Source organism: Solanum verrucosum, unplaced genomic scaffold (assembly GCF_900185275.1).
Source record: "Solanum verrucosum unplaced genomic scaffold, falcon-dt-bn FXZP01000218.1, whole genome shotgun sequence".
NCBI lineage: Eukaryota > Viridiplantae > Streptophyta > Magnoliopsida > Solanales > Solanaceae > Solanum > Solanum verrucosum.
Window position 1 is genome coordinate 1,596,353 of NW_026020464.1, and position 15,659 is coordinate 1,612,011.

General features: G+C 35.1%; 2 protein-coding genes across 2 annotated transcripts; one reads left to right on the plus strand and one right to left on the minus strand.

The window, feature by feature from the left end:
• Nucleotides 1–1,418: 1,418 nt before the first annotated feature.
• Nucleotides 1,419–8,700, plus strand: LOC125808732 (uncharacterized). The gene is made up of 9 exons (XM_049488388.1): nt 1,419–1,550; nt 2,055–3,004; nt 3,757–4,390; nt 4,500–4,583; nt 6,415–6,612; nt 7,494–7,579; nt 7,950–8,049; nt 8,300–8,398; nt 8,483–8,700. Exons 2-9 carry the CDS (start codon nt 2,058–2,060, stop codon nt 8,543–8,545), a joined length of 2,211 nt encoding a protein of 736 aa, XP_049344345.1. The 5' UTR covers nt 1,419–1,550; nt 2,055–2,057; the 3' UTR covers nt 8,546–8,700.
• A 1,718-nt stretch (nt 8,701–10,418) lies between these two features.
• LOC125808743 (3-ketoacyl-CoA thiolase 2, peroxisomal) lies at nt 10,419–15,309 on the minus strand. The gene is made up of 14 exons (XM_049488405.1): nt 14,938–15,309; nt 13,332–13,408; nt 13,082–13,166; nt 12,869–12,995; nt 12,692–12,790; nt 12,518–12,585; nt 12,291–12,398; nt 12,135–12,212; nt 11,913–12,045; nt 11,739–11,835; nt 11,400–11,523; nt 11,218–11,326; nt 10,836–10,919; nt 10,419–10,724 (listed from the first exon to the last, which is right to left on the minus strand). The coding sequence occupies exons 1-14, from the start codon at nt 15,031–15,033 to the stop codon at nt 10,612–10,614; spliced, it is 1,398 nt and encodes a 465-aa protein (XP_049344362.1). The 5' UTR covers nt 15,034–15,309; the 3' UTR covers nt 10,419–10,611.
• Nucleotides 15,310–15,659: the final 350 nt, after the last annotated feature.

Consider the following 15,659-nt stretch of genomic DNA (forward strand, 5'->3'; position numbering starts at 1 on the left):
TGAACGTTGTCTAAATTTTCATTTAGTATTGTTATTATTATTACTCTCCAAATATCTTATTCTTAGATTTAAGTATTACTTATTGTTTCCTTTTCTTCAATTATCGTATTATTTTGTCATCACTATTGTCATCTTCTTCACTGTTTTTTATCATGACCGCTTTTTGTTATTATATTTACTTTACTTACTTGTGTTTTTTGTTGATATGCTTTACTTGTCGAAATTCTATCGAAAATTACATTAGATATGTTATTGTTATTGTTGTCTTATTTTAATATATGAATAATTTCCTTTTTAACTAGCAATGAAACGACATTTGATTGTTGATTAGAGTTATGCATATATTAATAATACAAAAATCTATCATGTAAAATTTATTCATGTATTAGTTATATCGTCTTCTACGTTCATAAACATAAACTCTCGCATAACTTATATATATATTAATTTTACAAAAAAAAAATTATAGTAATATTGGAAAATGGTCAAAACTATTCGAAATAACTTAAATATACCCTTAAACTATATTTTAGATAAAAAAAAATGCCCTTCCCGTCTAACTATTGGACCAAGAGTGCCCTTCCCATCTAACTGTTAAACAGAAGGGCACTCTTGGTCCAATAGTTAGACGGGAAGGGCAATTTGATCTGAAATATAGTGTAAGGGTATATTTAAGCTATTTCAAATGATTTAAGGGTAATTTTAACCCTTTCTGTAGTAACAATACTATATTTTATATGAAAAATAAAAAAAACTAACCAGACATTATAAAATTTATATTATGCTAGATTCTACGTGACGATCATTTTTACTTATTTTTATAACCAAATAATATACGTAAAATTATGCTAATTTTAATAGGGAAAAGGGTCTGAAAAATAGTTCAATTTTGGCCGAAATTGTTGTTACGATACCAAACATTATGGAGGACCTTTTACCCCATGTACTATTTAATAGTGTATTTTAAAGGTATATATGTGTTCACGTGGACACGTTACTATTTATAATTATGCAATATTTATGATGTTATATACCTTTAAAATACACTATTAAATAGTGCATGGGGTAAAAGGTCATTTCTAAAATTTAATATCGTTACAACAATTTCGATCAAAATTCAAATATATTTCAAACCTTTTCCCCATTTTAATACATAAATAACTCCTCTCTAACCAGCAACCAAACGCTCCTTTAAGTACTTTGTACTCTGTGTGTTAGGGTGCACGGTAATTAATGAACCTTAGCCAATCAAATCATCACACATCACACTCACCGCTTCATTTAAGAGCGTGAAATACACGAACAATCTGATTTAAACTGTCTTTGAACTCTCAACAATCCACGTCAGCACGTGTTGTACACTTTCCAAAAGATGCGACTGGTGTTACCTCTCGTCAAATTCAAAAACATCTAAGGGTAGTTTGGACATGGCACTGTGACACCACCACCTCCATCTTCTCCCAAATCAAACCCTAGCTTTGCTTTTTTTCATATCAAGATTGAGTTTTTCTATTAAAAAAATTGTGGGGTTTGTGAATTATCCATTAAAGGTTTGATCTTTACTTGAATTCTTGATTCTTGATTATGTTATCATTGATTTTTCATTGATTTGCTTTTTGGGTTTTTGTTTTCTGCTTGAAACACAATTATTTGAAATGGGTATGAAGAAATGAAGAATCTTTTTCCTTTTTTCTTATCTAAGGGTAAGCAGAATATTTCTAATTTCCAGATTTTCATTTTTCATTTTTTTAAAAATTGCACCCTTTGCTGAATTGTAACATGGATCATTAATGGACTTGGGAGATAGTGATTTTGTTATCTATAGTAGTATCTTGTGTATGAAAGATTTACTCTTTGTGGTTATATGTGGACGGTTTGTGTATACTCTACCCTCCCCGGACTTCACTATTATTATTGTTCTTGTGTTTGTTATTTTTGTGTTGTTAATTATGATATGTTGATTTGATTCTGCACCTTATATGATCTGTGGGGGTAGTTATTGTTTCGGTATGTTTGTCCACTAATGTGATATAGTTCGCGGCTGTGTTGTGCAGATTATGGATCATTTGAGTAGTGATAATCAATGGGATATTCCTGATACCCCTAATAGATTAGCTGCTAAGGATATGAATGGGAGGAGGTATGCCAATGTAGAGAGTGATTTGTCTGCATCAGGGAATTCAGTAAATGGGAATGGTGCTGCTGAGAATGGGAATCAACTTATTGATAATGGTTTTGGAAGAAAAAGGTTGTTTATGCGTCCTCCAAGAAGAATTTCCAGGAAATCTGAATGCGATGCGAAGTCATCAGCTTTTGGTATGGGAGATTCTTTGCCTTCAAGAAATGGTGTTCCATTCAAGGTTTCCTCAATTCCTAATTCCAAGGAGAAACATAACTTGCATCTTGCTAAAAATGGAATCACAGAATCAAAAAGTCAGCAAGACCGTCCTGTCATAGACCTGACAAAGCAAAGTGGGTCGTCGACTCGTGTATTTGTCAAGTCTCCTGCAGTTGGAGTACAGAATATTGGTCGAGATGAAAAATATAGATCGATGAATGAACACTCTAATTTTCACAGGATGACTTCCACACCATCCAGCAGTACCAGCAAAGGAAAGGAAATTGCTGATCTAGTTAAACTTGGTTTAAATAAATCTCGTGGAGAAAAGGATTCTGCCATTGATGCACAGCTTGGAGCTCGAAAGGATGGTTCTACATCTCTTGCTAACTCACCAAGAGTAACTGGGCAGAAAAGATTGGTCCGAAATGGATGTATATCCCCTATGAACATAGCTAAGGCTAAAAAGCCAGCTGAGATGGAGGATAACAGTATTTTAATCCATGGGCTAACTGATACCAGTCTTACAGCATCATCCGCTGGTACAAGCTCAGATAGTGCTAAAGAAATAATCTCTAAAGATGGTATTTCTACAGTAAAGGGTAACGGGGTGGTAATCCATTCTTCCCCTTCAAAAGAAGATGACACAATACATACGTCTAGCAGGTATGTATTTGGTGAACATTGTCTATATATTCACATGAAAGATGGCTTTCATTCTTTTCTGTCAACAGTTTATATCAAATTTACTAGGCTGTTCAAATAGGGAAAAAGGACTTCTGTTTTATATCATGTATGACGTATTAGCATAGCGTGCATGTCAGGATGTCCTATAGTGTAAGCTAATGACTTCCGTACCAAGGATCTACACTTTGATAATCAACATGGAACCCAGTTAAGCTTGTTTTCGTGTATGGATTGATGCATGGATTCAAACATTTGCGCCAGTGATGCATCTGAATTCAGATTGTGACCTCATTCTAGTCATTTTACATTATTACTCATAATCATACTTCTCTATCCGAGGGTCTATCGGAAACAACCTTCTCTAACCCACATCCGTAGGGTGAGTTTTGCGTGCATCCTACCCTCCCTAGACACCACTTGTGGGATTACACTTGGTACTCATAATCATACCTAAGTTTGTGTGAAGCAGTTATTTTACCTTTGTCCTCTTTTTATCAATGTCATAAAAACTTGCTATTTGGTTAGGTAATTTAAGTTTCTTCACCATTCTTCATGATTTAGAGATGCATATTCTTATTCTATGTTGTTAAGAATTGTGATGTTTTTAGAAACCTGCTAAAAAAATTTCTTTCAATTCAGAAGCATGCTTTCTGGGTTCCTTTACTTTTGACTGTTGATTAATTATTGCCCTGGTAAAGGTCTCATCCAAAAGTTTTTTCATTGGAAACCAGTGATTCCAGTAGAGATGTGTTCAGAAGCTTTGACGAATCAGGAGGATGGAGAAGTACGCGTAACCGCAGTTCAAATATGAACTTGTCATTGCCCAATCTGCACAGGACTTCAGAAAGAGATAGTGCACACTTTGTCTCTCATCCCAGTGGGAGTAGGGTGATGAGAAGAGATGATGCAACTAGTTGTCAAGATTCAGCTTCTATTAGACATCTTTCTGGTGTATCTGCAGGGCCGGAGGGACCCCCTTCTGGACCTCAATGTCGCCAAATTAATGGACATCATACTGCACCAAGCACAGTTAAGAAAAGACTAAAGGAAGGACCTGCCTCAAGCAGCCATGGTGAATGTTCTACATCAGTCTCTAAGGATGTAGACATCATTTGCCTTACCTCACCTGAAAGTAGGGTTAATACAAGGTCCACAAGAAACCCAAGTCATGTAGGTACAGGCGTAGAACCAGTGATTGTAGTGGACAGTCCTTCCTCTACCACAAGACATGAAGGCTCTCGTGTTGCGTGTAGCAGTAGTAGGAATGAAGATGCTAGAGCCAGTCAAGTAGATGCTGATGAAAGGCTTGCACGGGAACTCCAGGAACAGTTGTACAATGAGGTCCCTTCCTTTGGTGTTGGTGAGGTAGTACACTTTATGCAGAATAGTTTTAGTTATTGTCCATCAATATTTAGCTGTTCTTGTCTTCACACCATGCTTAGATGTTTGATAATTTTTCTTTTCTTCCCAACAGATTGATGAAGATGTAGCCTTGGCTTTAGTGCAGGAGGATTTCCGACGTGCTTCCTCTGGATTAGAGAACCAATTATCTGGTCTTGTATGTTGGCTTTCCTTACATTTTATTCTCCTCTTGTACTTTCCATCACTTGGTAGTAATTTATGTGCCACTTAGGTCTAATATCGATATTGTCATCTGACAATCAGATATCTATACATGATGTTCATGTTTGAAAGCTTTATTATGCGGTGTTCCAAGTTAGAAACTGATTTTAAATTTCCTGTTAAAATAGATCTTGGGACACTAGGTTTTTCTTTGACATTAATATTGAACCATCTTTTTTTCTAGTATCAGTACTTATGATGGTGCATATGGAACCTAATTTATCTTCTCAGATGCGAGGTGTAGCATTGTTAGAGTCTAGCTTGCTGGGAAACCTTGAAGCTAGTAGTAGTGTAGGCTGGGTACATTGTGACACTTAAGCAACAAATACATATACCTGAAGATAGTGATATATGAAAATTAGAAATGTAGTAATAGAAAGTACTCACTATAATTGAATTGGAACTTAAACTTCATCATTGCTTATATAAAAAACCTTAAACCATATTGTTACTTAATATGTATATTTTTTCAGATTACACCAAAAAGTTAAAGACTTAAAGGTTTTACAAATCTAAGTTTTATGAAACTTAGTGTTTCTGCCTTAGTTAAAACATCTACTGTTCCTAGCTGCTCTCTGAACTGTCCAGAATGAGGATATGGGGATAGTGTTTCGAAGTGTTATGAGCTGCTTCTTGATTTTCAGCCCTCCGGCTAGCAAAAGTATATCTAGCACTCCAAAGAGATTAAGGAACCTTTCCCCATCCTGGTATGCATGCGTCAGGCATGCTTCACACATAGCAATCAAACCAGATTTGAATACTTTAGTGGTGCTCTCTTTCTACAGTATTTCTAGGGTCATGGTTCCAGACTTGATGAGTAGTTTGTGACAAGACTTCACAGAAAAGTAACCATTGTTCTCTTTTCCAGATTGATGAACCTGGTTAAGAAGAAAGTTCCTTCGTTCTCTCCATTTCTGTTAGTAGCCGAGCTTACCAGTCAAATTCTTAATCCTATAATTTCTTCTACTTATCCCAAAAAAAGAAGAAGTCTGAGTCTAATGTCCCATTTATGAATTTGACACTCATCTGCTGTAGCCAAAAGTATGTGGCAAAAACTAAAGATCAGGAAGGATTTCCTTTGGTGGGAAAAGATATGTTACAGGTTTTGTGCCAATGTGTTCTGATAATGCTACAACATGAGAGGATGTTACGGGTTTTGACCAAGCGAACAAGATCTGTTACTGGTATTGTGCACTGGGACCTTCCATACTCCTGTAACATACCTAAAGACCTTATCATTCTCTATAGAATTTCCATAGCCATAAAATATTCACCTATTACTACACAATTGCAAACTCAGATTGTTAACACCTTGACCATCTTCCTTCTTAGATGCTGTCACTGCTTACCACTTTGGCAAGTAGAATTCCTTTGCAGAATCACCTCCCAATATAAAATCAGTTCTAAACTGATTTAGCTTCCTTTCTACTCTTTCAGAAGTAGGGAAGAACATGACACTATAGCATTGACCAAGGATATGAAAATCTAAGGTTTTCATTTTACTCTTTTAATTTGTTGGTATTTTAGTATTGTCCATCTTATGTATCTTTCAAATGTTAAATATCACTGATTAATGAAGAAGTTTTTCTCATTAATCTCCTGGTTTTAGAGTGATCTTATATCAATGTCTTTCAAAATGTGCATAGAAAAAAGGCCTTTTAATTCCTAATCTGCTTTCTTCCTGTAATGATTGGGCTTTGATCTCTGACTGAAATCCTCTCTTTTTCCTCTTGTCTAATTTTTGGGATGTGGGTATTGTTGTTTAGAATGGATCATCGGTCACAAACTTACGCAGAAGGCAACCAAGAAATGCATCCAACATATCTCGTAGAGCTTCTCAAGCTCGGGCGTCTACCTCGAATAGGATGACAAGGTTGAGGAACAGTTTCCCTGGACAACCTCGTACTATCTCATCATCTAGAGGAAGAAATTCACTGTTTCCTCCTAACATGGATGTAGACATGGTATTATTACTTGCACTTTTCCTCATGATTTTGGTCATTAATATAATATTTAGTCAGCTGAAGTCGTATTTTTTGTCATTTTACATGCTGCTAGTGTTCATTTGGTGCAAGTGACGGGTTTTTAAAAAAAAATTACTGATGAAGGCTACACATCATGACGTTTAGTTTCTATTCTATTGAGGTTGCTCATTTTGTAATAGGGAAGACTGAGATAATGTTAAGCAGCTGTCTTGAACACTAGCAAAGAATGGATTGGCAATGGGGCAATTGAATCCGAATCTCAGTTTGAGAGTCACTAGTCTATAGAATTATAAACAGTCAAATAGAAAGAGAGGAATAGAATTGTCTTTTCAACAGTGCCCATATGGATATATAGATGTGATCATTTGAATGGACAAATACAAACACTATTTTCAGGGGTGACTGGCATTGCCTAATAACTTCACACTTTGCCCTGCAGTGCAAAATATAGCTTTTAGAGATAATACGTGTGCAATTAAATCTATCAGTGATAGCTCCGCCAATTCTCAGATTATATAATATAAAAAATCTCAGCATGCATTTTATGTTAGCAGGACATCTCTCATTGAACCTAAAGCTCAATTTAGAAGCTCTTTATACTCTCTTGTGGGTCTCCTGTGGCCTGATTGATTCTTCTGGTGTGCACTTTATGTTCTATACTTCTTTTCGAAGACACCATCAGATTTTTCAGAACAGAACTTCAGTGTCAAGAAGATGCTTTTTCCACCTAACTTAATAATTGTATCATTTGACAAAATGATGGAAATGGGAAATGTCTAATTGCTGATGATATATTTGCTTAATGTGTGTCCATTTTAGCTAACCGAGAATGTATGATTTACCTTTTCTGAATACTGCAGAGGATGCATATATTGGAAACCTTAGAGGCTTTCAGTAATATGGATGTGGACAGGAACCTCCTTCAGACGCAGCGCGACTTCAATGAGTAAGTTTTCTCATGTTTATCAGTGTTCATGTGTTCTTTCTGATAATGAAATTATTTTTTGTTGCATTAAAATGTAAATAGAGCCATTGGTAACTGAATGCTTAGAACTCTCAAATGTATATTTTTCTGTGTTATTAGTAGACTTCCCCTCCTATATCCAAGTAACACAATTTGATCCAAGGGTATGGGTAGCTACAGGGTGATATGTTTTTTCGTGAATGTAGTATCTGCGTGTTGTAAGCTTCTTTGTTGTTTTATGTGATCCACCCTAATACTGGCGGTATTACTATTACCTCTTTTTGGCATTATTATTTTGGTTTGGACAATCTTTTCTGTGCTGTCTAACATGTCTTTCCTTTATTTGATTTAGGAATGACTACGAAATGTTATTGTCCCTTGATGAGAACAACCACCAACATGGTGGTTCATCTTCACGACAAATCAACAACTTGCCACAGTCAACAGTTCAGGTTACCATGATCTCCTTATTGTATCGAATCTTTACCTAAGATTAAGCTTTTGTATCGCCTTGATGATTTCCCATAATATTCAAACAAGTGTACACATAGCAGTTGTGTTCCATACGGGCATCCATCTGTTATCCACTCTAGGAACATCATTGCAATTGTAGTATTGCAAGTACAGATTTTGGTTTGCGTGCTGCTTAAAGCTGTGAGCTGCTTGAAGTACATGTTACTCACCCTCTCTAGCTCCTTGCAGAATGAGACTCTTCAAGAACCGTGTGCTGTTTGTCTCGAAACTCCAACCATAGGGGACGTTATCCGCCATCTCCCATGCTTACACAAGTTTCACAAAGACGTAAACTTCTGAATTTTCTTCTTCAGAGTGTTTTATTGTTTGGTTAAGCAACCAAATTTCTAACATTCATTGAACTTACTGCAGTGCATTGATCCATGGCTGAGTAGAAAAACATCATGCCCAGTTTGCAAGTGTTCGATATCTTAATCTGCTGTAGAGATGATATGTGGAATACATGCCTGATTTTGATACAAATCTTGTACTTTATGTTCAAGGTTGTTCAGAACAAAGTGCTTTCTTTTGCTATATGGTTTTCTTCAGTTACTTCTCTCTATACTTGATGTTAAGTGTTCCAATAGTTGGATGAATTCACCAATTATGAATGGCACATTAACCATTCAACCATGGATGCTTAGTGATAAATGGTAATAGCATTCCATTAGATAGCAACAGATTTGACGAATACTGTCAACTCTTGACGCGAGAGAATGAGGACGGAGGGATCCATTAGACAATGAAACTGTTAGTTCTCTATGTACTGATGAGTATGTTGATTCCAAGCTTCTCTTATAAAGGGATCAACTCTTTTGCATAAATCACCAAAGAAAAAGTACAGTATTTTTAGCCTAGCACCACCCTGTGATGGACAAATTCAGAGCCTGATAAGGGGCCGAACTTGAAGAGCGAAGCGAACTGTGCTAGACTAGTAATGTTTTTCAGTAGCAAGCTATGATCTAACGACCCCCAAACGATAGGTTGGAGTGAGTAATAATATTATTTACTTTTCAAATCTACTCAATGTGTTTTGAAGTTATTTTTTTCTTTTAGTAAATTTCAAGCTTAGGCATTATGAATTAGGAGTAGTGTTGAAGTCAACTTCATGGTTTTTTTTCTCTCAATTGTTTATGAAATTGTTTTTGGCTAGAAACATCCTTAAATTATACCCTCAACTTAAACTACATCCTTAAATTATTTTTCTCAACAAAAAACATCCTCGAAGTATTTAAAACTTAACAACTTTCATCCCTTTATTAAAATTTGTCAAAAAATTAGCAAATTCCATACAAAAACATATGCAGTTCATACTATTCTCATTAAAAAAATATATTTTATTACTGGTTGGAAAAAGCTTCCAAAACTTTTTTTTTTTTGAGAACCTTGTTTGCTGTTAAAAAAAAAAACAATGTTAGGATAGTGCGAGTCTACGAGGAGACATCTTTCTCCTTTACCAACTGAATGGAGTTGGAGCTTAATTTTATACCATCTTCACCTTGCAAAGTCAAGATTACGTTAGATCAATAATTTTTTTGGGGCAAACTGATAGTTGAGGTAATCAAGATTCAACTAATTTTGATCTCTAGTACTCGAGTTTTGTTTTCCATTATTAGAAGTAAAAGTATCTGATCGACACCATTTTTTATAGATTCAATGAGAAGATAATTTTTTGATATCAAATCAAATGAAAAGTAAATAAAAATAAAATTGCTAATTAAAAGGAAGACAATGCAAAACGTTGTTGCTAGAAAAAAAATCACAATTTTTATTTTAGATGCATGTAGAATGAACAAAATTGGTTTATTGAGGTGATTTAGGGAGTTTTACTGAGAGTAGAGTGAATTATACAAGTTTTTGTGAAAAAATTGTTAATTTTTGACAAATTTTAACGAAAGGATGAAAGTTGTCAAATTTTAAATAATTGAAGGATATTCTCTGTTAAGAAAAATAATTTGAGGATGTAGTTTAAGTTGGGGATATAGTTTAAGGATGTTCTTAGCCAAAAACTCTCTCAACGTTTTAGTTAAATATATTGTGCAAAAATCAAACTTATTTTTGTCTAGAAGGTGTCAATTCAATCATATGCGTCCATTTCTACCTGGTCAAAAAAAATTTATTATGTTCACGATTCTTCATCTCGATAAATAGACAAAATGCTCAAATTTGCCAATTCTGGAAATTGATTGGCAACATATCAACACGAAGTGATTCATCATGCTCAAACTCAAATATGAACCGATCGCTCGATCAGGTAAAAGGCCAATTGATTTGACAAGATGAAGTATATGTACTACATTGTATAAGGAGGAAGCTGTTTTTTATTATCATCTTCAAACCAAATTAAAGGAACACAACTGTTCTTATAATAAAAATTTTAGAGAAAGAGATCAAATTAATGCAATTCTGGAAATGATCTCTTCCAAGAAATTTCTCAAAGCTACACTTATTGTTCTTTGTAAATATTATTTAATGAAACTATTGTGTATGCCTTCCTCTCTTTAAAGAGCATCTTTAGATAGAAGGTGGTTGTGACTGTCGATTTTACGGGCATTGCGTAGCTCATCGCAGGAGTCTCCTCTTTCAAAGACTGCAGCAGCACCCATTCCAGTGCCTGTTGTGAAATGCAAAAGAACATGAGCGAACCATACAGAAGATTTGATGAAGGATTTCATTTTGGGCATTGGGTGTGCGAGAGAGCAGAGTAAGGAGGAAAAAAGATTACCTATGCACATAGACACCACACCAAAGCGGCAGTCTTTTCCACGACGCTTCATCTCATGTAACAGCGTTGCAACACACCGTGCACCTGTTTTGACAATAGAGAAAGCATTTCTCATCAGGATAATCATTGATGTGAATAGTTACTAAGGCTAACAAGAACATGCAGAGAACCGTCCCAATGCCGTATTAAGAGTGGTTCAGATGTGGAAGAGGCCCTATGTGTAAAACATTCATTGATCTGATAAGATCGTTGTTAGAGCCAACTGTAGGACAATATATCATATGTCTAAACTCATAAAAATAGTCGTGGTACAAAGCATACTCATAGATGACACTTGAATTTAAGTGTTGTAATTACTACCGTATGAAATGGTCAACTTTACCTGTAGCGCCCAAGGGATGCCCGATTGCCATTGCACCTCCATTGACATTGATCTTCTCTGGGTCAAGTCCAAGCTTCTTCCGGCAATAAACAAATTGTGATGCAAATGCCTAAACAAAAATCATAGTCAAGAAACTGTACAATGCATTGAAGACGAAGAGCTGATGAATTTATGCAAATTACCTCATTTATCTCAAAGAGATCAATATCTTCAAGTTCAAGGCCTGCAGATTTGACAGCAGCTGGAATTGCAACAGCTGGACCAATTCCCATAATGGCAGGGTCTACACCCACGGCAGCAAAGGTTCTGCATGAACAGTGGGAGTTAGTTCTCTTTTTAAGACGAATACCAATAATAGAACAAAGATGCAAAAACTATACAATCTTTACCAGACTAAGGTCAGGCATGAGAAGGAAATGTAAAGGAACCCAATAAGCGTAAAGGAAATGATTAAGACTTTCTGACAGTAAGTAATGTTACTGTAACTACATATAGCATGTGAAAATTAGAAAGGGAAAGACCTGAATACACCAAGGATAGGAAGTCCCTTTTGCATTGCAATGCTTCTTTTCATTAGAAGTACAGCTCCAGCTCCATCAGTTACTTGGCTGGAATTCCCTGCAGCAAAAGAAGATAACTTCATTAACCAAACTCCAACTTAAAATTACATTCGAACTTGAAAACTATTAAATTACCAGCAGTAGTAGTTCCACTTTTCTTGAACACTGGTTTCAATTTTGCCAAGTCTGACACACTGGCATTTGGTCGTATTCCATCATCAACAGAGATGGTTACTGGTTTCTCATCTCCAGTTTTTGGGTCAACAATCTTATAGAGAAGACAGAAGAAACATAAGAGGGTATAGTTGATATAGCTATTACTAGATTCCAAGTGATCAAAATTTAGACGGATGCTACCTTTGTGGCTACAGGAATTATTTCATCCTTGAATTTTCCAGAAGCAGTGGCCGCAGCAGCCTTACGATGCGAATCAACCTAGCAGCAGAAATAAAAATGAGATGTGATACACATCAGATAGACATGATCATAAGTTGATGGGTCTATTAAACTTACCGCAGCCTGGTCTTGTTCCTGCCTTGTCACACCAAAGCGATGTGCAACATTCTCAGAAGTAATGCCCATAGGAAGAAGACAGTCCTGAGCTTGTACCATTGTCTTGACCTGAGATCAAATGTTACAGGTTATGACAATCTTCCAGTAGGACTCATCTCCAAAGAAAATAAGCCCGACAATATGTAACAAAAAGTGTAACAATATGCTTCAATAAAACAAAGACATACTTTTGGGTTGACTGATCCTTCCCAAGCCATTGGGTTTGTGGTCATAGACTCCAATCCAGCACCAATACCTGATTTGTGAGTGGTAAGTTAACCAAAAAAATAGAAATGGGAAAAACACCATATACATGGTATACAGCTACAGTGCACTTGTAGTAAAAAGAAACGGTAACACACCAATGTCATAAAATCCAGCTTTAATAGCTGCAGCTACATCAGCAACTGCTTGAAGGCCTGATGAACATTGTCGGTTTACAGTTCTAATTGGCACGGTTTCTGCTCGAGAGAAAGAGAACTTAGCATCTTGAAACAAGAACCTCATAAATAAATGACGAAAATTAAAAAACCACCTACCAGGAAAACCAGCATAAAATGCAGCCATCCTGCACTCGCTTGCCCTCTGGGAACCTGGGGCCAAAACCGAGCCGACAACAATATCCCCAACTTCACTAGGGTTCACATTAGTCTTTTCAATCACCGCCTGTAGTGAAGATGTAAAGAAAGAATACAGGTAAATATCTTTGATAATCTTGGACATCAATCACAACTCAGCTTAGTGTAACCCACCTTTAGAACTGCAGCAAGTATATCATCAGGATAAGTATCCTTGAAGCCTCCTTTCTTTGCTTTGCAAAGAGGAGTCCTATATGCACTGCAATAAACAAATAGGTTCTCACAGTAAGGATACCATTGGGAAATGAAAAGTTGCAACAAGAACATGAAAAATATGAAAAAGCCAAGAGAGCAGGGCAAAGCTGTAGCTCGAGTATCAACTCAGAAACTAAATCTAGAGATGTCATCGGCTATAACAACTTACGCAACTATGACAACATCATCACCAAAAACAGAGGTTCTCTGGTAAGCAGCACTGTCTCCAGCAGAGCATACAGATGCCTGGTTGAAAATTGAAAGAACATAAGGAACAAAGATATAATGTATTACTTTTTAAAACACCAGATGTTTGAAATTAAGACAACCCTGTTTACTACTCAAGAAAGCAATAGACTTCTCATCAAACCTCGGATTCACAGTGCAATGAGTATTCAAGAACAAGCCAATTAACCAAAAAACAGGACTCAAGGATTACAATAATACACTATAAGATCAACTGAATATTCTTGTAGTTACTAAACATATAATTGTCATATTTTGTAACAGGACGAACATGATAATGTCACATCCACCATTGGACGTCTAGGATTCACGGTCTTTTAACTGATCAATCATAAAGTATTCCCTTATATCTAAGAAAAACACAGTAACTTGAGAAGTCTATTATGTAGTTACTAAATTTTTAGCTGTGGGGAGTTGGTGGGTTCCTTCACAGTTCACACAGCACAATCAATTTGTCAGCAGATTGCAACTTCTAAATTTTTTTAAACAAATCTACTTCTGTTTTTCCCAAGACACCAATTAATATACTTCTGCGCTTAACTCAGAGAACCAGTTAAACTACCATTGAAATTAACAAGTCAAGCTATGTATCCATTTTCTACATTGGTAATTTTCCTAACAATTTGTAGGTTTTTAAACATCAAGAAAAAAAAAAACAAAAAACTAGTAGCTTTAAAAGTAGAAAGGGCACACCTTAATTAGGAAAAAAATGACCTTAAAAGGTATACATGTCATAGGCTTTCTGTTTTCCAATTATAGTATTTATTACAACTGTAACAAATTGCATTCCCAAAAAAGATGGTAAAAATTAATAGGCCATCAGATCTGCTGATCTGATGAAATAAAAATTCCATAACTGTATTAGAAGCACTATACAATAATTGATGTTGCCCCTAACCAAAACATGAAGCAATTAATAGCTTCTTATCTCTAGACCATCCACCTATGAACCAAATTAAGCTCTGTACCTAAACAAAAACTTCTACTACACCATAACCACAAAGACAAAAACTACTACTACACCATAGCCACAAAGACTTAAACATTCCAACAACAACATAGCAAGTGAAATCCCACAAGTGGGGTCTCGACCTCGTAGAGATAGATAAGCTTAAAGACTTGAACTTTCAAACAACAACAACATAGCCCGTGTAATCCCACAAGCCGGGTCTCAACCTCGTAGAGATAGATAAGCTTAAAGACTCAAACTTTAATCAAAACATGTTAAAACAAACCAATAAAAACCATATACAAATCTGGAAACATAAAACTTCCTCTTAAAACATCAAATCGATCAAAATCAACCATACCCATATCAAAAAACCAATCATGAACACTCCGATTAACACAACTAAACAAATCAAATCCAAAATTAAACAGAAAACACAGATCAAAACACACCCAATAACCAAAAAAAGTAAAAAACTCAATAACAAACACAAATCAAAAACAAAAACCAAAACACACCCACATCACTAAATTGAAATCAAACCACAAAACCAAATCAAAATCGGAAAAAAAACACTCACAGATATAGATGATTCAATGTTTTCCAAAGAAGAAGACGTCTGTGAAGGACGTAGATGTTGAAGAAGAACTCTTTGTCTCTCGATTGCTTTATCCATAATTGTTAATCTCAGATTTCAAAGAATTGATGATCCAATACAATGAGCTGAATTTTCTACTCTCTCTGTATATTTATATATAGCGAAGAGAAAGGCGGTTCGGTCTGTATTGGAATTCGCAAAATTAAGAAAAAACGTGTAAGTTTATCTAAAAAAGATGGGTTGAATAAACAAAGATAAGAGTTGGTGACACTATTCGGATATTTTTTTTTGGGACTTAGGGAGCTAAATGACAATTTTTTTACGGAATATTTTATTCATAAAATCAAATAATTCGTAAATATATTTTTCACTAAAAATTGTTAGTAGTATCTCCTTCGTTTACTTTTAGTTGTTATAATTTTTTTTTTTTTGGAGCAAATTATAGTACGTTTCGTATAGTTTTTAAATATCTAAATTTTTTATTTAAAATATGAAATTAATGTAATCTAATTTAAATTTAAAAATTAATCAAATTAATTTTCGATAAACGCAAAACAATTAAAAAAGGACGAAATGAGTATATATTAGTATATCCTTTATTTTTTAGTTAGAAACTAGAAAACTTATTTTGATATTATAATTTAACTATAAATCATAACGATATATGAATTAAATAAATATTAAATTTTAATTAATTTTGATTT

What these genes read in the sequence shown, in the direction of transcription:
- LOC125808732 (XM_049488388.1), top strand. Translation starts at nt 2,058, where the DNA reads ATGGATCATTTGAGTAGTGATAATCAATGGGATATTCCTGATACCCCT. An exon ending in CTAACATGGATGTAGACATG is followed by an intron (nt 6,613 to 7,493) that starts GTATTATTACTT and finishes TGAATACTGCAG; the next exon opens with AGGATGCATATATTGGAAAC. An exon ending in ACGCAGCGCGACTTCAATGA is followed by an intron (nt 7,580 to 7,949) that starts GTAAGTTTTCTC and finishes TATTTGATTTAG; the next exon opens with GAATGACTACGAAATGTTAT.
- LOC125808743 (XM_049488405.1), bottom strand. Translation starts at nt 15,033, where the DNA reads ATGGATAAAGCAATCGAGAGACAAAGAGTTCTTCTTCAACATCTACGT. An exon ending in ATCTCTTTGAGATAAATGAG is followed by an intron (nt 11,327 to 11,399) that starts GTAATTTGCATA and finishes ATTTTTGTTTAG; the next exon opens with GCATTTGCATCACAATTTGT. An exon ending in TGTGGTGTCTATGTGCATAG is followed by an intron (nt 10,725 to 10,835) that starts GTAATCTTTTTT and finishes ATTTCACAACAG; the next exon opens with GCACTGGAATGGGTGCTGCT.